Genomic DNA, 25,558 nt, shown 5'->3' on the forward strand with positions numbered 1-25,558 from the left:
TAAAATTGCACAATGAAGACTAAGTTATACTAACTAAAACCAACAGCTACAATTAGAAACACTATTATCTAGTAATGCCCAGGGGTCAAATTTGTAAGCATCATTCACTGACAACATGCCCCTTGAAATACGTCTGTTTCTCCAGTTTCAAAGGCCTAGTGGGATGTGTTTGCATTAGCCTTTCTGCAGTTTGTTTCTTAGGCCTACAGTTGTAAAGGCCACTTGCTCCAGGGTGCAGAGGTTAATGCTTACTTGTGGAACTGGATAGATCCTGTATAGCAGGCATGTCCAACTCGCAAGCGACTGTGATCTACACCCACTATTAAAAAGCTTGGGGGGGGGACCCAAAGTTGTTGATCTTTCTTTTTATTTTATTTGGGGGGGGGGGAGATTGATAACCACACAATCGACCAGGGACACCCCACGATTGACAGGTAGATCACGATCGACCAGTTGGACGTGCCTGCTGTATAGCAGAGTGGAGAGCCTTTTAGGCCTAGGAGCCTAGAATCTAGATCTTTTATCTGCTGCACCCTGTGAACTAACTTTGACAGGCAGTTGTCCACAGGTGAGTGTGGTTGGAGGAAAATGGCCTTGTGGGCCAGATGAGGAGGACTGGTGGGTTAGATTAGACCCACGGACCAGAGGTTCCCCACCTCTGCTATATATGTATGGAGGAGAGTTTTGTTTGGTCTTCGTTTGTACCTCCCAGACTAATACACAGATTGGAACCTAATTAACCTATACATTTTACACTTCTTTTGCAATTGTTTCTTGGCTCAAAAAAATACAAAAAGTGTTAGAAATGCTCATTTTAGGACAAAACCTGTTTAGAAATTAATACATTGGGATAACGTACATTGTGGAAAAAAGCACATAATATATGACCATATTTCAGGGACTGGGAATTGCAATCCTAGGGGCCCAATCTGCCCCTCCAGCCCTCTTTGTCTGACCCCTTGGTATTCACCCTAGACCAAACTACTCACTATCCCTCCTTTACATCCACCTTGTGTGTTTAGCCTGGGTGACATGTATCCTTGAACTCTGTTAATGCCGCTTGGTTGCCTAGATAAAGGGTCTGTGTCAAGAAAGTAGCCTACTGTACAAAGGTAAAAGTTACATTTGCTGCTTTACCCACTTTTGCCTCTGACACTGCCTCATGTGTGACATCTCTGAAGATGGAACTGTGGCCTTCAGAAAACGGTTCCGCACCCTGTTGTATTTAAATACATTTCCCCCACCCCACTCCCATCAACTTAATGCAGAAACAAAACTGAATGGACTTATGAGTAAACACATGTAAAATTGGCAAGGACCAGAAATAGACTGATCTGTCCCTCTGGCTATAAAAATACTGCCTTTCAAGATAATTCCTAGGAGTAGGAGTAAGCATTGGAGGCATTAACATTGCCAACCAATTTTCCTTCTGGAAAGTAAAATAATAATAATACTCTGACACACTATCTTAACAGTATTGCGTGGAGGGGGGAGAAGCCTTGGATTTGTTTCTGAAAATACTTCAGTTGCAATATGTTCTGCTTTAAATTGAGAAGCTATCACAGAGACTCAGTGTTAAGCTCCTGAGGGGATTTGAATTTAAAAGGGAATCTTAAATTTTCATTCCTGGTAGAAACAGTATGGGCTTGTTTCTTATACCAGGTTCATCATGTGTCATGTTAAGGGAGACACTAGCAATTCTATCTTGGTGGATGTTTACACAAATGTTATAGTGGATCAGTGTATTTTAATAGACCACTGTATTTTAATACTTCATTGGAAGCCGCCCAGAGTGGCTGGGGAAACCCAGCCAGATGAGCAGGGTATAAATATTATTATTATTATTATTATTATTATTATTATTATTATTATTATTATTTATTTCACTGGACTGGTGATATGAGTAAAGCTCTGCTGTAGAATTGTTGGCTGTGCCAGATAACCCTCCATGGCATAATGGCAGTACTTGTAGTTTTATTACTTGCTGGCTGCTTGGTTGGTCTAGGACAGGGTGATCCAATGCAGCCCTCAAGGCCTTTTTTGGCAGCTCTCAGCAACATTTGGAACCCTTGGGCTGCCTTTGCCAGAGCCAGCTAAGCGAGGCACTTAGCATTGGGAAGGAGGCTCTGAGAGGCTCCTAGAGTCCTCCGGCCTCTTCCTCGAAGTGCTTTCCCAGCTTTGGCAAGGAAGTGGGAGGGCTCTAGGACCCTGCCAGAGTCATGTGCCTCCTTCCTAAAGCCTGGTGCCTTGCTTAGTTGGCTTTGAGAAGGTAGCACAAGGGCTGGGGGGGGGGTCAATTTTGGCCTTGCTTCCCACCCCCCCATGTGACAAGGCAGTGTGTGGCTCACAGGCTCTATGACAAAGTACTCTTGCGGCCCACTCGTTAGTAAAAGTTGAACCACCCTGGTCTAGAACAAGGGTGGAGAACCCTCGACCTGCAGGCTAACCTTGCCTTGTTGGGGAAGGGGGCAAGTTGGACCACAGGGCTATTTTCCTCAAACCATGCTCACCTGCCCACTAGCCAATATCACTGGCAACATTAACTGATGGGCAGGAGGACAGCGGCTTATCCTGCATTGGCAATGTGCCCCGTTCCCAGTAGGGAAAAGAATTGCACAGTCAAGGCAGCAGGATTTAATCCTTGCTCTTCCCCTGACGAGAGGAGATCAAAGCACCTCTGTAGTGCTGTGTGAAACAGCTCCTGCACTTCTCCTGCATGTGGGTGGGGTATGTGTGGGAGGATGGGGAGAGATTTCTGTGATCTGTTTCAAACAGCACTTTTGAGAAGTACTTAAAAAGCCCCCATGCTCCTGTTGTAGCTGAAATTGGACTGAAGGAGCTTCTGTAAAGGGCTTCTCAAAAGTGCTGTTTGAAGCATCCGCCCCCTTCTCACTTGCAAAGGACCTGGCCCATAGAGCCAAAAATGTTCCCTGCCTCTGCTCTAGGAGCATGTGCAGTATTAACCACCTGTGCTATTTATTCTGTGATGGGGAGGGTAACAACACTTGAGTGTTCCCGTTACAAACAATCCTTATTGTTTTTAGCTCTTAAGGTGATTAGATGCCTTGATTGTGACTGGTACTATTTTTACTCTATATGGTTGTTCTTACTTTCATGGTGAGGAATGCGGGTGGCGCTGTGGGTTAAACCACAGAGCCTAAGGCTTGCCGATCAGAAGGTCGGCGGTTCGAATCCCTGTGACGGGGTGAGCTCCCGTTGCTTGGTCCCTGCTCCTGCCCACCTAGCAGTTCGAAAGCACATTAAAGTGCAAGTAGATAAATAGGTACCGCTCCAGCGGGAAGGTAAACAGTGTTTCTGTGCGCCAGAAGCGGCTTAGTCATGCTGGCCACATGACCCAGAAGCTGTATGCCGGCTCCCTCGGCCAGTAAAGCGAGATGAGCGCCGCAACCCCAGAGTCGTCCACGACTGGACCTAATTGTCAGGGGTCCCTTTACCTTTTACTTTAATGTGAAATTATTTGTTTTAAATGAACTGTTGTACTTGGGTATTAGCCAAAATACAAGTCTCTACTAGTCAGGAGTCCTGAATGTTTTGAAATCCTTTGGTATTTAATTCTTGAATTGAAAAATTACGCCACCTTGCAGGTTATGAGCATGTGGAAATAGGTGAAACCTATTTCTGAATTACTAAATATCGCCTTTGCTCTTCCTCCCTTCGCTCCCTTTCTAAATCCTCCTTGTGTAAGTGTGGTGTGTAAGAAACATTTTGAATTGTAGTTTTCACACAAGGAAGGGTCTGTCAAAGTTTTCTATATTCTTGTACCATTATGTATTTCTAAATTAGCATCCTTTACAGAGCAAAGGCCACTTTGATACATTTTGCATTCTGTAAGAATCCTTAAGTATCTATAGCTTGATTTGCCATTAAATGATCATATCTAGTATTAAAAATTCAATTTATTCAGTCAGTATTTACAATATTTACAAATTGAGTTTTCTTTTTAATTTTTAATTAGACCTATTGAATGTATGATAGCTGGCCATATCTATTTACTTCAGTGGGCCTACTCTGAGTAGGGAGCTTCAGTCCAATATAGGAAAATATGTGGTAAATGAAACCTAACTACAGTGGTGCCTCGCAAGACGAAATTAATTCGTTCCGCGAGTTTTGTCGTCTTGCGATTTTTTTCGTCTTGCGAAGCACGGTGTCGGAAAAGTTTTGGAAAAGCTTCAAAAATCACCAAAGTCTTCAAAAACCTCAAAAAAGGCTACCACACCGCGTGCTATGAGTTGCTCCTCGAAGTCAAGTCGCAACTGTATTAACGGTGTTAAGAAAAAGGAAACAAACTTGCAAGACGTTTCCGTCTTGCGAAGCAAGCCCATAGGGAAAATCGTCTTGCGAAGCAGCTCAAAAACAAAAAACCCTTTCGTCTTGTGAGTTTTCCGTCTTGCGAGGCATTCGTCTTGCGAGGTACCACTGTACATGAATTCAGATTCCTGGGCCTGATGAGCTGCACCCAAGGATATTAAAGCAGCTTGTAATCTCAGAGCCTTTGTCTACAAGCTTTGAGAATTTTTTGAGGACAGGCGAGGTCCTGATATGTGACCTCTTGGAGAATGCAAGGTTCTGCTGGATCGCCTAGCTTTCAGTATGATTATCTGTTATATCCTTCTGAAACACCTAGCTGTGATGGACCAGCTGGCACTGTTAAGCGATGGTTTGATATCAGAAGTGGTACAGGGTAACTCCTGTTAGACAGCTTGGTCACTAGTGTATGGTTTTCCACAGGTTTCTATTGATTTTTTCATTCTATTTTACCAGTCTGCCTGAAACCTAAGGGGGAAGTTGCCTGGGGCTTTTCTTTGGAGTTCAGTATTGTCAGCTTATGAACGACATCAAATTGTTATCTCCTCCTCATCACAAGCCAAGGCTGATATTCTGAATTAGTGTGCGATATAAGTAATGGACTGGTTGAGGGTGAACAAAGTAACTTAATCCAGACAAGGCAGAAGTGCTTCTTGTCAATAGAATCAAAGATCAGGGCATTTGAGTTTAGCCCTTTAGGGATGAGGTTATACTCTTCTCAAAAAATAGGCTTGCAGGAAACTTCTGGATTCCCTTCTCGACTTACCGGTAAATACTTCAGGCTTCAGCAGGTGCTTGGAGTGCTTAGGCCCAGGCCTACCTGAAGCACCATTTTCTTCTATATATCTGGACTTAAAATTATATTCTTCCTCCACCTCTGTCCCCCTCCCAAACCAAACTTTTGAAGGCATATTGAAAAAGTTAGTGTTTAATAGTTTTTATGTTTAGAAACTTTAACCTCAGAAGAATCTCTGCAGTAGATTAACTCTGAAATACATTTGAACTGTCTCAGCATCCAGTTTCTGGATACACCGATTCAAAATGCCTTTAAGTGGTATTTGAACCATATTAATGTCTTCTGAAACAGTGACTTGTTCCTGATCCTCCTTTGGAATACTTGTAAACAGGACTCAATTGTTTCCTAGTCACCAATTCAGAGTACAGTGGTACCTCGGGTTACAGATGCTTCAGGTTACAGACTCTGCTAACCCAGAAATTGTACCTCAGGTTAAGAACTTTGCTTCAGGATGAGAACAGAAATTGCGCGGCAGCAGGAGGCCCCATTAGCTAAAGTGGTGCTTCAGGTTAAGAACGGACCCCTGGAACGAATTAAGTTCTTAACCTGAGGTACCACTGTACTTTATGTTGTACATTTGGTCACATATTTCTTTAAATCTTTCAGACTTTATCAGGGGTGTATTTCATACTGGTTATCTACAGCACGCTACAAAATATAGATAAAGAAATGTTCCCAAGTGTGTGTGGGATCATACTTAAAAGTGCCAGTTGGCTGAGTTGATTCTCAAAGCCTTAATCACATTCATGATTGGCAAGGTAGCAGTAGTTCAAACATTCCTGCAGCTGCTAACCACTGTCTATACTTAGTAGCTTTCTCTGTTTAGCCAAGGTATAATTATTATAAAAGGCAATTATATGAATTCTCTGAATTGACTAAGATTAAAAATGGGCAGCTGCTATTCAAGGTCAAACAATGCCTTAATATATTACTTTAAGAGTAAGAACCACGGCTCTCTAAGGGACGCAGATGGTGCTGTGAGTTAAACCACAGAGCCTAGGGCTTGCTGATCAGAAGGTCGGCGGTTCGAATCCCCATGATGGGGTGAGCTCCCGTTGCTCGATCCCTGCTCCTGCCAACATAGCGGTTCGAAAGCACATCAAAGTGCAAGTAGATAGATAGGTACTGCTCCAGCGGGAAGGTAAACGATGTTTCCGTGTGCTGCTCTGGTTCACCAGAAGTGGCTTAGTCATGCTGGCCACATGACCCGGAAACTGTACGCCAGCTCCCTCGGCCAATAAAGCGAGATGAGCGCCGCAATCCCAGAGTCGGTCACGACTGGACCTAATGGTCAGGGGTCCCTTTACCTTGACCACGGCTCTCTAATTGTTGTGTATAGTGGCATTTGACTGCAGAGGTTTATATGTATGTTTCTTGATCATTCATCTTGAATACAAGAGACAGTGGCGTAGCGTGGGTTGTCAGCACCCAGGGCAAGGCAAGTAATTTGTGCCCCCTAACCCATGGATTTTGCGCCCCCTAACCCATGGAGCGCGCGCCCCCCCCCCAGATGTTGCGCCCGGTGCGGACGCCCCCCCCCCTGCACCCCCTACGCTACGCCACTGACAAGAGAAGAAATGTCATTCCAAATACTGATGCCCAGTGTGTGTGGTTGCCAGATTGGAGTGATGAGCAGCCATCGCTTCTCGGCCTTTTGGCTAAGATCAAGTGTAGTATCTGTTCTTATCAGATGAGCAGCCACCTAATTATTGCAACCAGTGTGAGCAAGTCTGGTTAGAGACCCTGAGAAATGGGAACAACATTTATACCATCAAAAAGGAAAGGGAAATTGCCAAAGGGACTTGCTGTCTGTTTTAACATGTTAAAAAGGTTAGAAATGAAAACTTGAAGCTAGTATGGATATAATACTGGCCACAGGCTTTTGTGCTTCCCTCTCCCACAGATCATTCTCTCCTACTTTTCTTGGTTTGTCTGACCATAACAGTTGTTGTTCTTGTTATTATTTATTAATTTATGTACTGCTTACATGCCAAAATGGCTTCTAAGTGGTTCACAAGTAAATACACAATAAAACAAGTACACCAAAACATTACAAACATCCATAATTAAAATTTATAGTAAAACAAGTCAATCAGAAATCATAATAATTAAAATAGTTAAAAGAATGATGAAAACAATTGGATCAGGCGGTATGTATGCCTAACAGATGTCTTCAAGAGCAGGTGGAATGTCTCTATGGATGGAGCCTCCTGTATTTCAGCAGGAAGGGCATTCCATAACATTGGTGCCTCCCTACCCCCCCCCCCCCAAAAAAAGCCTGCCTTAATGTTACCACAAGCCAGTGATCATCAGACTTCATTACTGTGGTGTGTGGGTTGGCCAGAGTTTGTCTAGTGTTAACTAAGAATTGCTTCCAAACCATGCTTTGTAACTCCTCCTCAAATTGTAAACTCCTCCTCCAATTTGTTTGGAGGCAACTTTTGGGTTGTGCAATTGAAGTTTGCTGAATTCCGACATATGTGGTAAAAAATAACAAACCAGGAAAGGGATATTCTAGATTCTCTACACTAGCCTTGCCCAACTCAATATATTTTGGACTACAGCTCCCATTAGCCTCAGTCAGTGTGGCCATGCTAGTTGCGACTGATTGGAGTTGTAGTCCAAAATATTGGAAAGAGTCAGGCTGGGGAAGGCTGCTTTGAGCCATAGTCTGAAGAACTGGGAACTACATTTGAACAATAGATCTCTAACTATAGCTTACAGGAAATGGGAACCAGCCTTTTGAAAGTGTTCTCCTTTCCCTCTATAGAGCAAATTTCCACCTTGTCTACAGTGGGCATGAAGGTTGATGGTTTACTTACTTAATTATAGTTAAGGGTGAGAGAAGGGCAGTTTTGCTCCAGGAAGGAGAAGGGTTGGAGAGGAGAAGTTTTGAGAGGCTGGCCACCAGTTTCCTTATTTTGTTTAGTAGAGAGCCATCAATACATCTGCACTAACCCACTCTGTTGATGCTATGATTATTTGGTTACTTTAGTAACTGTTAAGACAGTTTCACTTGAGAGATGAAAATTAATTTTTACCTTCCTCTTTAAAGACTATTGATATCAACAAGTGCAGTAAACCAATAAATAAAATAAAAAATATTAATAAAATGGACTTGGCCAACTTATTAGCTAATTCTTTTGTTGTTGTTGCTGTTGCTGGTGGTCTTGTGCTACTATTAGTGACAGATTTTGACTTGCTTTGTGCTGTTCCTAGTTACTTACTAATCCTGTAATTGTGAGCTTAACCTATTGTAAATTCACATAACCTGTAAATCTTAATGGTAGAATTTTTGATGAAAGTAATGTTTATATTTTCTTACATTGAGGGGACTTTTTCCAAAGAGGCAGTTTTAAAATATTTAAAATACCGCCCCCCATAATAATAATGTGCATTGTGGTTTTCAACTTTTCTCTCTTTCCCCTCTTTTAATTTTAGGAACATCATCTCCAGCGGGCCATTTCAGCACAGCAGGTATATGGCGAGAAGAGGGATAATATGGTTATACCAGTCCCGGAAGCGGAAAGTAATATTGCTTATTATGAATCTATATACCCTGGAGAATTTAAGATGCCAAAGCAGCTTATTCACATACAGCGTGAGTATATCTTTACATCTAAACTCCACTGGTGACTCTTGTTTGGGTTTCTTGGGCAGTGCCATCCTTACTCTTGTTTTCTGGAAAGGTAACTTTGTGAGTTGGTAGTTTCAAGATGACAAAAGGTGCCGTGACACCTTGAAATTTACTTTCTCAAAACAGTGTTAATACTTTACCTTTTTATTACATAATATTGCATACTAAAATAATTTGGCAGAAACTAGAAAATTTAAATAGTGACTGCAGTAAAGGTAAGCAATTTTCATACAGTGGTACCTCGGTTTTTGAACTTAATCTGTTCTGGAAGACGGTTCGAGTTCCGAAACGTTCAAAACCCGAAAACTCAATAGCCGACAGCTAGGCCTCAGGATCTTGCGCTCAGCAGAAGCCGTGTAGCACATTTGACTAACGAGGCATGTTCGAAAACTGAAGCATCTACTTCTGGGTTTACAGCATTTGAAAACTAAAATGTTCATCAGCAGAGACGTTCGAAAACCGAGGTACCACTGTACTTGCAAGAAAGTATTATCGTGTCTGGTCACAGAAGACAGTGCAGGAGAATGAGAAATGTCATATAGGAGTGGAGCTACTTCATAACTGGCATCTTATAAATGAACTGTTGAGAAACCTAGGCTAGGGTGAGGTTTCCCAGCATTGATTATGCCCACTTCTGTTTTACGTTCCCATTTGATTTTGGGTGCAGTGGTTGGCGTTGTAACAGGTGTCTCAAGTTTACCTTGGTTTGGAGTGAATAATCTGGTATTGAATCCAGGCAAAATTAAACCTGTATTGGGGGTGGGGTAAGTGATCTTGAAGAGATATGTATAGTTGTAATTGATGCACTGAATTGCTCTGAAAGAGCAAGTTTGTTTCCCTGGGAGTGCTTTTGGCCAGAGAATCCATTTTCATTGATATCTCTCATGCTGACTGCATCTCTTCCCCAAAGCAGGATTAATTGCTGTTCTTTACTCAGTAGAGTTTCCTATGATTGTTCAGCAACCATAGCTAGTACAGAATGTTGTGGCTTCAATCCTTTGTGGGGCAGACCAATGATATAAAATCTTGTTTTCCTGTAGATTGATTCACCCTGTGCCTCCTGTAATAATAAATTTCCAGGCTTCACTGGAAAAAGATTTGGGTTTGTGGGGTGGGTGGGTGGGATTAATTGAGGGCAGGTGAATGGTTGTTATATTTGTCTTAACTTTACTGTAGGTATCTGGAATTAGGGTGTTTTGTCTGTTAGCACAACTACAGTGGTTTCCAGAAAAGTAGCATGTTTGTTATGCCTAAACCTACCACTGTGTTTCTAAGGAACCCTAATGTGGTGTTTCTTTTTCATCTTGGAAACAAACTATTGACCACCTCTGTGAGTGTGTGTGATTCAACTATGGTTAATAGAGTAGAGTTGTCTTCTGGGATTGTTTACCACCACCGCACACACACATGCCGTTAGTTGTTTAGCTTCTACTACTATAGGGACAGGCAACCAGTGAGCTGGGAATTTTCCATTTGGCTTCCAGCATAACGTTATAGTCTCAAGAATGCAGTATAACTCCTTTTTTGCTCCTGACTTGGAGAAAGTATCTAGAGTTCAGAGTATCATACTTAAGATTATGCAGATAATCAGCTCTTTGTGCCTAAAGTGGACTACTGCAATGCGCTCTACGTGGGGCTACCTTTGAAGGTGACCCGGAAACTACAACTAATCCAGAATGCGGCAGCTAGACTGGTGACTGGGAGCGGCCGCCGAGACCATATAACACCGGTCTTGAAAGACCTACATTGGCTCCCAGTACGTTTCCGAGCACAATTCAAAGTGTTGGTGCTGACCTTTAAAGCCCTAAACGGCCTCGGTCCAGTATATCTGAAGGAGTGTCTCTTCCCCCATCGTTCTGCCCGGACACTGAGGTCCAGCTCCGAGGGCCTTCTGGCGGTTCCCTCACTGCGAGAATCCAAGTTACAGGGAACCAGGCAGAGGGCCTTCTCGGTAGTGGCGCCCGCCCTGTGGAACGCCCTCCCATCAGATGTCAAAGCGATAAACATTTACCTGACATTCAGAAGACATCTGAAGGCAGCCCTGTTCAGGGAAGTTTTTAATATGTGACATTTTAGTGTATCTTTCATCTTTGTTGGAAGCCGCCCAGAGTGGCTGGGGAAACCCAGCCAGATGGGCGGGGTACAAATAATAAATTATTATTATTATTATTATTATTATTATTATTATTATTATTATTATTATTATTTATTGATTCAGTGGGTGAAGTCCACATTGCAAGACCACTACAATGCCTATAGTCATTTTGGGATACGGTTTTAATTAAAACTTAGTATAACCTGACAAGCAAGTAAGCCAGTTATCCTAAGTCGACATTGTCAGGATGCGGTAAAGAAAATGATGGTAGTATTCCAAGTTACAGGAACATGTATGCAGATTTCTAAATTAAAATTGACCTTTTTAAAGAGGATATTTATTTTAACTTGGTCTCTGTAAAAACCAGTACTTAAACTGAACTAATCTCTTTTTAAAGCTGCTGTAACATTATGTTCAGATATAACAATATGATGGCTAACAACTGCATGAGCAAACCTAGGTCCCTCTCTCATAGCCACAGCTGAGTATGGAAGGGCCATAGCTTAATGGGAAACCACAGGCTTTGCTTTCAAAATGTTCCCGTATCAGTTAGTGGCATCTCCAGGCAGAGGTGGGAAAGACTTCTGTCTGAATCCTCTGTGAGTTGCAGCCATTCACTCTGTCATTGATTACAGTAAAGAGCTACCGTATTTTTCGCCCTATAGGACGCACTTTTCCCCCTCCAAAAATGAAGGGGAAATGTGTGTGTGTCCTATGGGGCGAATGCAGGCTTTTGCTGAAGCCTGGAGAGCGAGAGGGGTCGGTGTGCACCGACCCCTCTTGCTCTCCAGGCTTCAGGAAACTCTGTGCAAGCCTTCAGGAAACTCTTGAGACCTCCCCTGGCTTGCGCAGAGCTGCCTCTTATCCCGAAGCCCCGGCGCGCTGGGCAGTCGCGCAGGGGCTTCGGGTAGCTCCCGCAGCTTGCGCAGAGCAGCCTGTTCTGGGGTCGGGGGAAGCTCGGGCTTCCCCCGACCCAGCCCCGCGCCTGGGGGGGGGAAATAATTTTTTTCCCCTTTATTCCCCCCCCCAAAAAACTAGGTGCGCCTTATGGGCCGGTGCGTCCTATGGGGCGCAAAATACGGTAAATGGAATAATGGTTTGACCATGGTATAAGCTATATCGTAAAACATTTTCATTCAAACTGGAATTGTGACTTAACACTAACTGATTAGCTTCAGTGGGCCAGTGTTTGAAACTAATCATAATTATTTTAAACCTAGATATGGGAGAAGTGAGGGTGAAGTGTAGGCCTGGAAGGAAACAAGCTTGTTCATGTGATGCTGAACTATGCTTGAGCATTACATCCAAATTTGGCCAATGTCCAAATAGCTGTCTGCCCTGCCTTACCTCTTTCTCCCCAGAACACCTGAGAACAAAAGCATAAAACATACTTTTCCCCCTCCAGCTTTTAGTTTGGATGCAGAGCAGCCAGATTATGACTTGGATTCAGAAGATGAGGCCTTTGTGAATAAGCTGAAGAAAAAGATTGATATTTCTCCTTTGCAATTTGAAGAAATGATAGATCGGCTGGAAAAAGGCAGTGGTCAGCAGGTACAGCATTGTTTCAGATACTTGAAAGCATTTATGTGGGTTTGCTAGAAAAATTTGAATTTAAAAGAAAATCTTAAGCAAATTTGCATATGTTAATTTTCAACTGAAAATGTTTAGCTTCCATCAGAAAAATTTCTGATGTTCTAGAGCAGGGTTGGGAAACCTGATGCCCTCCACATGTTGTTAAGCCAGTTCTCAGCATCCCCAACTATTATCTTTAGTGACTGGGGTTGCTGGGCACTGGAGTCCCAACAGCTTCTGGAGGGTAAGTTTCCCATCCCTGCCCTGTTTGTTTTACTTGTATTTATTAAACATAACTAAAAACGTTGAATCTGAGAAACTTGCCTAATACTGCATTTACATTTGACATATATTCCTTGTTACTAATGAGCATATGGGTTGTATCCAACAAAGTTCTTCTTAGAGAAACCCAATAGATGGATTCATCTAATCTAGGCCCATTAATTTTAATCTCATTGGGTCTACTCGGAGTAGAGCTAACATTGCATGCAACTCTATGAAATGAAAATGTTTTCTATATAAAAAGTAAAGTAGGGGCGAAATGCCAGCTCCACATCACTGTTTGAAACTGTTGCAACTGTTGCAAAATAAATAAATGTACAAAAGTGACACACTTGTGTTTTACTTTTAGCCAGTCAGCCTGCAGGAGGCCAAGCTACTCTTGAAAGAAGATGATGAACTGATTAGAGAAGTATATGAGTACTGGATTAAAAAGAGGAAAAACTGTCGAGGTCCGTCTCTTATCCCAGCAGTAAAACAAGAGAAGCGTGATGGTTCCAGCACAAATGATCCTTACGTTGCATTTAGAAGGCGAACAGAAAAGATGCAGACTCGTAAAGTGAGTGTGTTTATATTTATATGAATTCTTTGAACAGGTACACTATTTAGAGCTTGCCTCTGCAAGAGGAATAAGGATAATGGATTGTGTTATGGCCCAGAAGAGTTTGTGTTTATAAAAATGCAGGTGTCTGTGTGGTCTGTGTGACTATTTATTTATTTTGCAGAATCGGAAAAATGATGAGGCATCATATGAAAAGATGCTTAAGCTGCGTCGGGATTTGAGTCGTGCAGTAACAATTCTAGAGATGATAAAGAGACGGGAAAAAAGTAAGAGGGAGTTACTGCATTTAACACTGGAAATTATGGAAAAGAGGTAAAGAATTAATGTCTATTGAAATATTCATTTTTTTAAAAAGTATTGTTAATGTTACTATTAAATACAAAGAATAGAGATAATGTTCTATTTATTTTGCTCAGATTTTTTAACCGACTGCAGTCCTAACTTTACTTACTTGGGAGTAAGCTCCATTGAAAACAAGAGGACTTACTTTCAAGTAGACATGGTTAGGACCGCACTGCAATATTGTAAAGGTCTGACTCTGTCATAGGGTAGGCAGCTTTCTCTGTATGGAAGGTCTCCTTAAATGCAGCTCTTTTTTGCATGTTCACTACTTGTATTTTAGTACAGTAGTTATTTAACATTATGAATCTGGTAGTGAACATCACTTCTAGTCACAAAGCAATGCCGTATTTTCATGAGAGCCTATCTGCCTTATTGGAGTAACTGCATGACAAATGTATTCATCAGTTGGTTACAATTTCACTTGGATGGAATGCTGATGTTTCTACTTAGAACCAGTCAAAATTAATGAGCTCTCCTTTTACAAGTTGAGAAATAACGCGGGCTTACAAATCATAAACTTGTGGCATCATGCATCCTGGCATTTTTCCCAGTTAGGGCTCTCGGTGTGTAAAAACATAGCTCTTTCTTAGATCGCTTGCTCCAGTTCACATGCTTTTAGCTTGATATCTGATAAGTCTTGCTACTTTGAGGGGGCAAGGTTAACAAATTGTCACTGACCCCGATTCAATCCCTGACAACTCCAGTTAGGGCTAGGAAAGATTCCTGACAAGAGACAGTCGCAAGCTTCTGCCAGGCAGAACAAGCATTACTAGATGGACCAATAGTCAGACTTTGTATAAGGCAGGTTCCTATCTTTTTGAAGCACACCTTTTGTAAGTTTGAAACTGAGGCAAGCACAAGGCAGGTGTCTAGAAAAATACTTCTTTTAAAAATCACAGCATAAGTTGCTCCCTGCTATTCATTTGTTGATGGATGAGAGGCTGAGGTGAAGGCAGTACAGTGGTACCTCTAGTTACAAACGCTTCAGGTTACAAACTCCGCTAACCTGGAAGAGTTACCTCGAGTTGAGAAGTTTGCCCCAGGATGAGAACGGAAATCATGTGCTGGCGGAACAAATTAAGTTCGTAACTAGAGGTACCACTGTATTGTGAAAAAGAGAGAGGGGCAAGGGGGATTTGAGTCTGGCATGTTTCTGTAACTGTCTTAAATATTGGTGATTTATTGAAAACTTCAGGAAAATATATTAAATTTTGTAAGGGAAGCACTTTGAAATGGACTATTCTCAGTGCTAAAGAGATTCAGTTTGTTGCATGGTATCCGTTGTAGAAATTTGTGGCATCGGTTGAGAAAAACCACCATGTCATAATCTACTTTTCTTGAACTAATCCAGTGATGTTGGCTGCGTAGATAATACTGACTCAAAATCAGTACTTGCCACCTAATTCCCACACTTCTAATCTATTTGCTGAAATCGTGACTTAAGAATTTTGGAAGCTGTTGTAGTGTTCTATAACAGCTTTCCCCAACCTGGCACCCTGTAATGTTTTGGCCTACAATTCCCCATGAGCCTCAGCCAGCATGGCCAATAGGTGTCGTCCGAAACATATTGAGAGCAGCAGGTTGAGGAAGGCTATAGGAGCATTTTGTGTGTGTAAGATGAAATAATATCTGTATTTACTGGATAATTAAGGATTTCACAAAGTGTAGGCATAAATATTAAAGTATTAAATGCTTAAAAAGAATTATAGCAGCCTTTTTCCTTAATTTTCAGATATAATTTGGGCGATTATAATGGTGAGATCGTGTCTGAGGTAATGGCCCAGCGGCAGCCCATGAAGCCAACCTATGCTATTCCCGTTGTTCCTGTTCCTAATAGCACTCAGTTTAAACACCAAGAAAGTATGGAACTGAAGGAATTCAAAGTCAACAAGGTGATTAAATCTTTGAAGATATATGTACTTATTCAGCTTTTTAAAATGGGGGCAAAATGTTTAGAGTCCCAAGTCTAGAAGAATCCTAGATAAGTGTAAAGTAAATTTAATAAAAATTTATAATTCCAATTTTATAATATTTTGGTTCCCATACATTTTTTTTTTTTTTTTTTTTTTTTTTTTTTTTGCCTTTTCTTAATGGGTTATCTGTTTTCTCCTTGCAGCAAGAGAAAGCGGACATTATACGACCCAAAAGAAAGTATGAGAAGAAGCCCAAAGTTGTACCTTCCTCGGCTACTGCTGCTACTCAACAGACAACTCCTGCTGCACTGCCAGTCTTCAATGCTAAAGATATGAATCAATATGACTTTCCCAGCTCTGATGAGGAACCGCTTTCCCAAGTATGACTTTCATATTTTCGACTGCAATCCTATAACCACTTACATGGGAACTAAGCCCACTGAATTCAGTGGGACTTAATTCTGAACAGAGATATTTAGAATTGTGCTATAGTTAGGGGAGGAAAGAAAATTGTGCCCTCAGATTCTTACCTGTGTTCTCTTCCTGTATGTTCAAAGGTCTTATCTGGTTCTTCTGAAGCTGAGGAAGAAAACGATCCTGATGGTCCATTTGCTTTCCGTAGGAAAGCAGGCTGTCAGTATTATGCTGTAAGTTTTGAGTTTCTACAAACAAATAATGCTGATGAAACAATGAAAGTTACATTCTAAAATATTTGTTCTCAAAATTTTCTCTTCAAGCCTCATGTAGACCAAACTGGTGACTGGCCGTGGAGTACTCCTAAAGGGGGAACGTTAGGAGATGAGCGTTACAGATATTGCTTAACAACCCTTACTATACCCCAGCGGTGCATTGGGTTTTCACGTAGACGGGTTGGACGTGGTGGAAGGTAGGCTTATTTATCTTTAAGGTGGTTAACATAAAGTTTCAATATGTATCGGTGAGAATGTGAAAGGCAGTACAATAAAGTTCTTTTAGTTTTGCTTAGATTTTTGTACTTGCTTGAAAAACTAACTAGCCCTTAAAGGATTTTTTTTTACCTTTACATATACCTTGGTTAAGATAATCCTCTAAATCAACTGCTGCAGGAAAGTTTGGAAGCATTTGAGCAATGAAAGTATTCAGATGGGAAAGAGGAATCCACAAGTTACTGTCTGGCCTTGATTGCTAACCCTAGGCTCCTCTTTCAGCACTTCAGGAGAAGGGGCTGGTGTGTCAACAACTCCCATTAAAGTAAGCTTGGGATACACTCAGAAGTTATGAGAAACTTTTCTTGCTACTTCCAGCTGTCCCTAAGCACAACATGAGATGAGAGTCTGATTCTCTTTTCAGGAAATTAATTCAGCTGGTACTCTACTGGACAATACTTAGAGTTGAGAGATAGTTGCTGCCTTTGGAATACGTCCCTTGCTGATGCATCCTTCCTCAGGTCTTTTCCCATGTACCCAAATATTGGGGGGGGGGGGTAATAGACTTTGTCTCTCTTGCCTAGGCAGGCAGAAAACACCAGCCCACTCTCTTCAAGTGCTTGCTTAAGGAGTGGGGGCTCTCATTTGATAGAAATAATTGCTTTCTTGATGGGGAAAAATGGTCCTCATTTGTGAATGCAAATATTCCTCTCTACCAGTGGTGGGCTGGCAAGCTCTGTAAATCTTGCAACGTGTCACAGGCAATGAAGTTAAAAATATTTCAACCATCAGCTAAACCTGAAGTGAAGTCACTTAATCTGCAGGCAGTCGAGCTCGGTCTAAAACTGGTGAAATATGTGCATATTTTCTTTAATATAAAAAATGAGGATCAAACAGCTATAATTTCAAGCATGCTTGGTTTTTTTCTTCTTTGCACAGGCCTAAGCCATAGTGTTAAACCATGGTTTTGTGCTACATAAACAAGGCTTGAGTAGCACCAGGCTTACAGGCTATTCCTTCCCCCATGCTGCTATTCCCTGCCCCCAGTCACGGTTTGAGGAAAGCCATGGTCTGTCATTGCATCTAAACAGTCAGATTCATTTGCCATAAACTGTTATCAGGAAGCTGAAAATTGTGTGCAGTGAGATTCTCCAGCTTGTTCACATAGTGCCAAATCATGGCTTGGCATTGTATTTGAACAAGCTCTCCATTGTTTGTTTGAAGTGCAACTATAGGCTGTCTAAAATTATTAACTTAATTTGTGCTTTTGCTTCCTTTTCTGTTTTGCCTGTTCAGTTCCTAAGCAAATGTAAATATGTCTTTAAAAGACACTGTATCCTCATCTTTGCCCATTCAGAATTCTGTAGATCTGTCAGTGCTTTTAATTGCAATTTTACAGTACTGTAATTTCTTAAAGATTTATATAAGGCATTGTGGAAAACCTGATAGCAAAAGGGTGATCCAGCAACTACATTAAAAATACTTTATTACAAATAGAAGTGACATGTTGAATGTTGAAATAAGTTATCTTATCACATTGACTTTATTTATTTCATAATAACTTAAGTCTTTATGCTGACTTGCTCTTTCACATATGGCCCTTAACACAATTCTTTATGTTTCAAATGTTGGAGGTCTTCTGAGTTAACAGTTGATTTGGAAAGTTTTGTGGCAAGATTCTCAAATTTTTGTTTCTGCTTCTTTTCCCCCAACGTGGCTGATATAAAAAGGGGTTGGGTTGTAAATGTCACTTCAGCTTGTATACTATAAAAACAACAATCTTCCCATTTTTAGGGTGCTACTGGACCGAGCCTATTCGGAGAACAACAGTGCATTTTGCCAGCTGGATTCAGAAATGCTTTCTTCACAACTACACTCGTCAATCAATCAATTTGCCAATACCTCAGAAACAAATACCTCGGACAGATCTTTCTCTAAAGACCTCAGTCAAATACTAGTCAATATCAAATCATGTAGATGGCGGCATTTTAGGCCTCGGACACCATCCCTACATGACAGTGACAATGATGAACTTTCCTATAGGAAATTACACAGGAGTGTAAATCGAACTGGCACAGCACAACCCGGGACCCAGACATGCAGTACCTCTATACAAAGTAAAAGTAGCAGTGGTTCAGCACACTTTGGTATGTTGATTTTGACAAACTTAATACTAAAATTGTCTTTGGCAAAGATGATCCAACTTTTTAGCTCCTCCATGTCTTTCTCAGCTATTAATTATATTTTACATTGTGCACTTAAGTGCAGTTGCTGAAATTCTCGGCAGCATAAAGTCTGACAAATCTCTCCATGCAGAATTAATTTTGTTATGACTATTTGACATTCTTTATTGGTTTCAGCAATTTAGCTTGTTTTTTGTTGGGGATTCTCAAGATGGGATACATAAGAATTAAAATGTAGCATAAGAAAACAGCAAAACAAAGATGGGGGCAGTTTAAAACCAGAGAGCCAGCATTATCCATGAAGCAGCTAACCATGAAAAGATCTGCCTACAAACATTCTTAACTTTGACTGAAAAGTTCAACACACTCAAATATTTTTAGTCTACCAGTGAAAAATAATAATTTGGTAGTGGCTATTAGCCTAATAGACAGTGATGCCATAACACCTGCTGTACCGGATCTTAAGGAACTCATCAAAATGTACAAAAAGAAAATTACTCCCCTGAATTAACACATGTCGTATACTGAAGCTTAAACTTTGAAGTCCATTGTTTAGAATAACAGGTATACAATTTAAGTAAATCAATACTATCAGTAAGTCAAATGAAAATTGTTTTTCCAAAAAGTACGCTTGTACCAGGTGAACAGCTTGAAGATATGGGTACTGCTTGCATCCTTTTCAAATAGCTGTCCTACAGAATGATTTCTGGAAGTAGTTGCCAGAATTGAAGATTTACTGATTAACTGTGTAACTTGCAAATAGATAATAGCTGTGGAGTGTTTATGGTGTGATCATAGTATACTTGTCCCTTTCTGATACAAGACTCCCAGAAGTCAACCACGGTATTTAACTTCTGTTGAACTCTTCAGTAGCAATGCATGTTTGTCTCTTTGGAAAAAAACAGCACTACCATTGTGGAATAAAAGAATATCAACAATGTTGTCCCTAGCAATTTTATTAAGATATTTGATGATCTAATTACATTAGTCATTCATGGCATTTATCATCAATATTTATTATCTCTGTAGTCATTCAAAGTAGTGTTGGACCTAGATAAAGTTTTATTAGTGGTTTCCTTATTCCATTAGGGCCAAGTTATTATCAATTCTAATAGTGAAAAGAGTTTGTAGTGCAAATATGTACTTGTGTGGTCATTGCAGCATAGTATTGGGCTAGCACCTTGTGACCTACCAAACCAAATGTACCCCAGCAGCCATGTCTTACTATTCATAAGCAGCAACATCAGGATTTGGTGGGTTGTGCATGTTAGTTTTGATGAGTCAGTCACAAATTGTACTGGGCTGCTTTAAGAGAACCAAATTATGTACAGGCAGTGACTGTTTTAGGTGTGTCCAAATGATGTGTGGGTACTTTTGGACCTGGAAGAGGGCAGAACGGGAGCAGGACATGCTTATGCATGCTCTGCTGATGTGCACAGGGCCAGGAACGGAACCCCTGTGCAAAATGGTTGTCTCCTGTACAATGTGCAGGACCAGGTTCATCATACCTGGAATACCAATCTCTGTTATACTTAGCATTATGGCTGTGGCATTCCTTTGCTTTTTAAGGTTCACTGAGCAAATCATAAGTGTGGTCACTAACTTCAGAGTTTCCAGGTGCAAAAGTATATTGTATTAAAAGGAAATGATTTCCAGCCATAGAAATCAACTTTGTTCTTGGATAGTTGCTGGAAATCTTTATAGTTGTCTACTTACCAAACGTTAGCACCCAGATGAATAAATATTTAGTCTTGCCATACCTTTGACTGTAGTAGTAACAAGTGGCTCTGATTTGCCCAAGCAATAGTTGCATATATTTACTGCTGCAAAATTTTAAATCTAAAAGTTGACAGTAAGGTCTGAGGTTCTTTGAAGTCTTAAGATAAATGTTAATCTAAGAATGATTCATAGGTGGATTTTTGAGGTTGGTACAGTTGGCTGGCTTTGATGCAGCACCATAGCCATGGTTTGATCATTGAGTCTAAGCCTTGGACTTGTTAACTCTTCGCTCCACCCCACCCCCTGCCGTATTCATTTATTTTTCTTCCTAAAAACTCTGTTTATATTCTCCATATTATGTTACCTTTAGTTTTCACAGCCATTAACCCTTCTGAAGTAGCCAAATATGCAAAGAGATTCAGAGCAGCCTTTCGGGAATACGGTGTGCATTGAGCTCTCTGCAGTTTAGCTTCTTAACTGAAGCTTAGCTAACACTATAGTCGGTGACTAATAGTAAAAACCATGATGGTTGATGGGTAAACCTCCTTTGCAACTCTATGCTTGTGCTTTGATCATTTTCTAAGAAGGTTTTGATTGAGAAGAGAGCATTTGTTGACAAGTAAAGAGTTACTTGGGTTGTATTTTTGTTTAGAGTGCTGGTTAGAAAAAATTAGCACTATAGAAATTTTGTAGAATAAGGGAAGAAGCTTGTCAGGCCACTGCAGTAACCTGTATAGATAAGGACAGCTTCACCGTTGCATTCTAGACTTGTTTCAGTTCAGCCTAAGGTGGCACACTTGCTGACCAGACAATCTGCCATGGTAGAGAACAAATTAGCATGATGAGTTGGGGATACTTCCTACTAATCTAATTGTGTGGGAGTCTGTGTTCTCTGTAGCAGTGATGATGTTGGATTTAAGAGTGGATCTGCTTAGCTTCAGAATGAGACAGAATTCCTAATAATCTGTCAGTTATACTTTTATGGATTGTTACTAATGTACAATAAATGGAAAATTTATGAATACATATAATAAATGGAAGTTGAGCTATAATCATTAAAAAGGAGAAGCTATCTCTCACTAGAGTTCAGACTACTACTACTGTCTTGGAAATTTTGTGTTTAAATGAGAAACATCGGCTGTATGTTGAGAAGTACAGCCCAAGTTTCATAACCGCTTAACTTTTGTAATATGGAAAGTAAGGATGGAGAAATAATTTATTCATTAAACTTTTCACAGCAGAGCAACGCAACACGCTTGCAACAACTCCCAAACAGATAATGTACTTATCCAGATTTTGAAATGCAGTTCTGATGCCCACAAACTTACCGTACTTTGCAGGGGGGGGGGAGTCTAAAAAAATCTGTACAGAGTTTTTAGTGTTCTTCCAAAATATCTGCACAAAGTGAGATAGGACAAACCTATTATTAAAGTCCCAGAAAAACTGAAGCAGAACAAAATTAGGCTGCTCAGTCCATCCCTAATGGAAAGACTGTATGTACACTAATTATATAGAAAGGAAGAAAATAAAATCTTCATAATGTTATAGCTTAAATCTGAGATGTGGCCATTTTAGCAAGCCTACTGTTGGATGGAAATTCTGGATATAATCTGACAGTCCTTTTATTAATGTATCATGTGACAACAGAGCACTATGAAGGGAAAGTTTTTAAGTAAAAGGATGTGCATGTTATGTAGCTATGCATTGAAGGCCAGGTGCCTTTTTTACTATATCATTTATTGTGTTTTACATCAAACTATGAATATTTTAAGTTTTTCATTTAAAAATCTTGAAGTTATGCTGAATTCCTATAGGAAATAGCAATGTCAGACATTAAACACTTGCGTCAAAACTTCTGGTCTTGTACTAGTTAGTGCCTCTTGTGACCTTGGCATAAATCCATTTATGTTAAGTGATATTCTAATACTGTCAGCAACTTCGGTGTTGGAATACTTGTAAAGCTATTTGACAAAAATACGCATACCTTACTACCTGTTTTTCCTAAAATCCAATATGTCTTCAAATAAAATACAGAATGAAAACCAGGCTCTTTATCTTAGAAACCTCTCCATAGGGTTGGTTTGCAGCCTTATAGAGTATTTTACAACTGAGAGATGACAACATCATTAAGTGTGTTTCTTTTTCATACATATTTTACACACACACCTCTCTCAGATGTGGATTGACTGTCATTTCTATATATAATTACTGTAAGAGGCATGCCTAGTTCAGTGTAAGCAGAAATAAATTTCATAGTGCCCCGCCCTCATGCACATTAGTGCAAAGTAATATGCTGACGGTATTTGCTGTGAATGAGGGGGCCTCAAATTTGGAAGCCATATCAGGTTGCGTCCATTGGATATCAACTGTTACCGTTTTTTCTCTTTTTTGGTCTACCAGCATGGTGTATTTCAGACTTCTGAGAATTCACTCAGTTATAACAGTGGCTTACTTTGAGAAGTTAGAAAGTTGGGGTGTTGGGTTAAGTGTTCCAGAAACACAAGTCTCAAGCCATATTGAGTATGTGGTATGATTACAGTCAAACCTCGGTTGTCCGACAGCTCCGTTTTCGAATGTTTCAGTTCCTGAACGCCGAAAACCCGGAAGTAAATTCCAGTTTCCGAACGTCCGACGCAGCTTCTACTTGAGTGCAAGAAGTTCTTGCAATCAAACAGAAGCCACACCTTGGTTGTCAAACATTTCAGAACTGGCTTCCAGAACGGATTACGTTCGAGGTTTGACTATATTTGATTTGTGACCATCAAATAAAGAACAACTAACTATTTAATTAACTATTTTTCTTACATTGTAAGCAATGCAAGATGAAAAATTAGAAATATATAACATTAGTTTGGATACCTGAAAGCTAGTTTTGCATAGAAAAAGGCTCACATTTGGCGAGCACTTGTGTCTGTTGAGAACTGTTCCATAGCATTTGCATGATAATATTGTAAGGCTACAGGGACGCGGGTGGTGCTGTGGGTAAAACCTCAGTGCCTAGGACTTGCCGATCGCATGGTCGGCGGTTCGAATCCCCGCGGCGGGTTGAGCTCCCGTCGTTCGGTCCCAGCTCCTGCCCACCTAGCGGTTCGAAAGCACCCCCAAGTGCAAGTAGATAAACAGGTACCGCTTTATAGCGGGAAGGTAAACAGCGTTTCCGTGTGCTGCACTGGTGCTGGCTCGCCAGAGCAGCTTCGTCACGCTGGTCACGTGACCCGGAAGTGTCTCCGGACAGCGCTGGCCCCCAGCCTCTTAAGTGAGATGGGCGCACAACCGCCTGGCCCGTACGGGCAGGGGTACCTTTACCTTTATTGTAAGGCTGGCATGCCTTTTAAATCAAACACATGAACAAGTTTATAATTTCATTGGGTTGATAGAATAGAAGTGAAAATCTTTGAATTTGGGGTTGTTTTTCAGGCACTTATAACCTATTTTATATAGGCTAAATGACTTCCCCCCATCCCATTTGTCTGGTAGCCTAATACATGGGTTTTTTGCCAGTAAGTGGCCTTTCAGAGGAATGTTAGGAAAGTAAAAACTTGTGTAGAGCTTTGAGAAGCATTATATTTTGTATGGTTTAGTGACTTGCCTGGTTTTAGTTACAGATAGGTAGCCGTGTTGGTCTGCCATAGTCAAAACAAAAAAAATTCCTTCTAGTAGCACCTTAAAGACCAACTAAGTTAGCTCTTGGTATGAGCTTTCGTGTGCATGCACACTTCTTCAGATACCACACTTCAGATGGTATCTGAAGAAGTGTGCATGCACACGAAAGCTCATACCAAGAACTAACTTAGTTGGTCTTTAAGGTGCTACTGGAAGGAATTTTTTTTGTTTTGCCTGGTTTTGTAACCTTTCGTTTATTTTACTGAATCTTTTCTGTTGAAGGTGAATTTCATACAAGAGCATTTTACACATTTCAGTCAGATTGTAGTATCATGGGGAGGTTCTTAAACATTGTTCTTAAACATGGTCGCCATGGAGAACCAATTCTAAATGCTCCTTTTACTATACAAAAGATAAATGTGACCTAAAGTATAGCAGGAAAAATGGTAGATAAGTGATCTGTTTCTCATGATTCAATTCCAACAACCATTGTCAACAAGTGTGATTGCTTGATATGAAAGGGCCTCTGTGTACTGATAGTATCAGTTGGCATACTGCTAGTAATATTTTTCATTAAACATCATGTGCCACCTAAATTGACCAACCTGTGTAGAGTTTTTCTTCCTTGTATCATTTCAAAAGTTGTTAAGGCATGAACTGTGGGTATTGCATGGAATAGTGATTCACATTGACACATGAAGCATAGCACTGAGATGTATTGCATCTCTCTAGCAGTGTTTTTCAGGTGATTCTTTAAGCTTCTCATACCTTCTTGCAGCATTACAATCTTCCACAGTTAAGGCAGATTTTGTGGCTTGCTACTAATGATTTATTGAAGGTTTCTTGCAAGAAATTAATTCTGTTATTTATGGAATATATATTAGCTGCCCAGTAATGTAGTTCTCCAGGTGGCTCATAAAATTACAGTGACAAAATACAGTAAAAACAATTAAACAACAACAACAATTTGAGCATATACATTTCCTGCAAAGAGACGTAACACCAAAATCACAATATAACTATAAAATACACAATAAATACTCAGTCGAATAAACAATATAGATTTAACATTGTGCTTAATTGCATTTAATGACTTTAACTATATGGGTAATTAGGTCTGTATACTCATAAATGCCTTTAATAAAGTAACAAAATAAAAAAGTTCTCAAACATATATAAAATAAGTAATTGCCAATTAGAGAAATTGCAGTTTATAGAGCAATCTGTTGCAGCAAAAGTATGCAGAGTGACAACAGCGTAACAGGAGTCTGACTAATAGAAATCTAAAAGGTTGGCTATATTAAATATGGAAATGAGTGCACTGTACATCCAGTTTTATTTTTTTTTATATAAATTTTTATTGGATTTTCATAAACAAAACCAGAAATGTAGACATTTTTAAAATATAACAGCATATTTTACATTTTTTATGTGGCTCTTAAAAATTATCTGCAGCAAAAGGATTATAAAATCTGCACTATAATTCTTTTCTGTATCAAAGCATAAAGCCTGGGTATCAAAACCTAAGTTTTGCAGTTTAATGAAATAATGCATCCTCTGTTTTATGCAGTTTACACTATTCATGCTTTTGATATATTTTCACCACTCACTAATGAACTGTGGAGC

The 25,558-nt window shown here is 40.3% G+C and overlaps 1 protein-coding gene and 1 pseudogene across 5 annotated transcripts in view; both read left to right on the forward strand.

Annotated features, from left to right (window-relative positions):
• Positions 1-25,558, forward strand: part of EPC1 (enhancer of polycomb 1) — a 55,639-nt gene that overhangs the window by 21,963 nt on the left and 8,118 nt on the right. For all 5 annotated transcript variants that reach the window (XR_013394787.1, XM_028751354.2, XM_028751355.2 and 2 more), the window contains 9 exons: positions 8,564-8,723; positions 12,260-12,405; positions 13,058-13,264; positions 13,431-13,579; positions 15,342-15,501; positions 15,726-15,902; positions 16,080-16,169; positions 16,260-16,408; positions 18,222-18,574. Coding sequence is in view for 4 of the 5 variants with exons in the window: in XM_028751356.2 (XP_028607189.1) it covers positions 8,564-8,723; positions 12,260-12,405; positions 13,058-13,264; positions 13,431-13,579; positions 15,342-15,501; positions 15,726-15,902; positions 16,080-16,169; positions 16,260-16,408; positions 18,222-18,574 (1,591 nt within the window). In the remaining variant the exon portion in view is untranslated. The remainder of the gene's footprint in view (positions 1-8,563; positions 8,724-12,259; positions 12,406-13,057; positions 13,265-13,430; positions 13,580-15,341; positions 15,502-15,725; positions 15,903-16,079; positions 16,170-16,259; positions 16,409-18,221; positions 18,575-25,558) is intronic.
• Positions 6,761-7,010, forward strand: LOC144324996 (U2 spliceosomal RNA; annotated as a pseudogene).

The sequence above is a fragment of the Podarcis muralis genome, chromosome 12, assembly GCF_964188315.1.
Source record: "Podarcis muralis chromosome 12, rPodMur119.hap1.1, whole genome shotgun sequence".
Taxonomy (NCBI): domain Eukaryota; kingdom Metazoa; phylum Chordata; class Lepidosauria; order Squamata; family Lacertidae; genus Podarcis; species Podarcis muralis.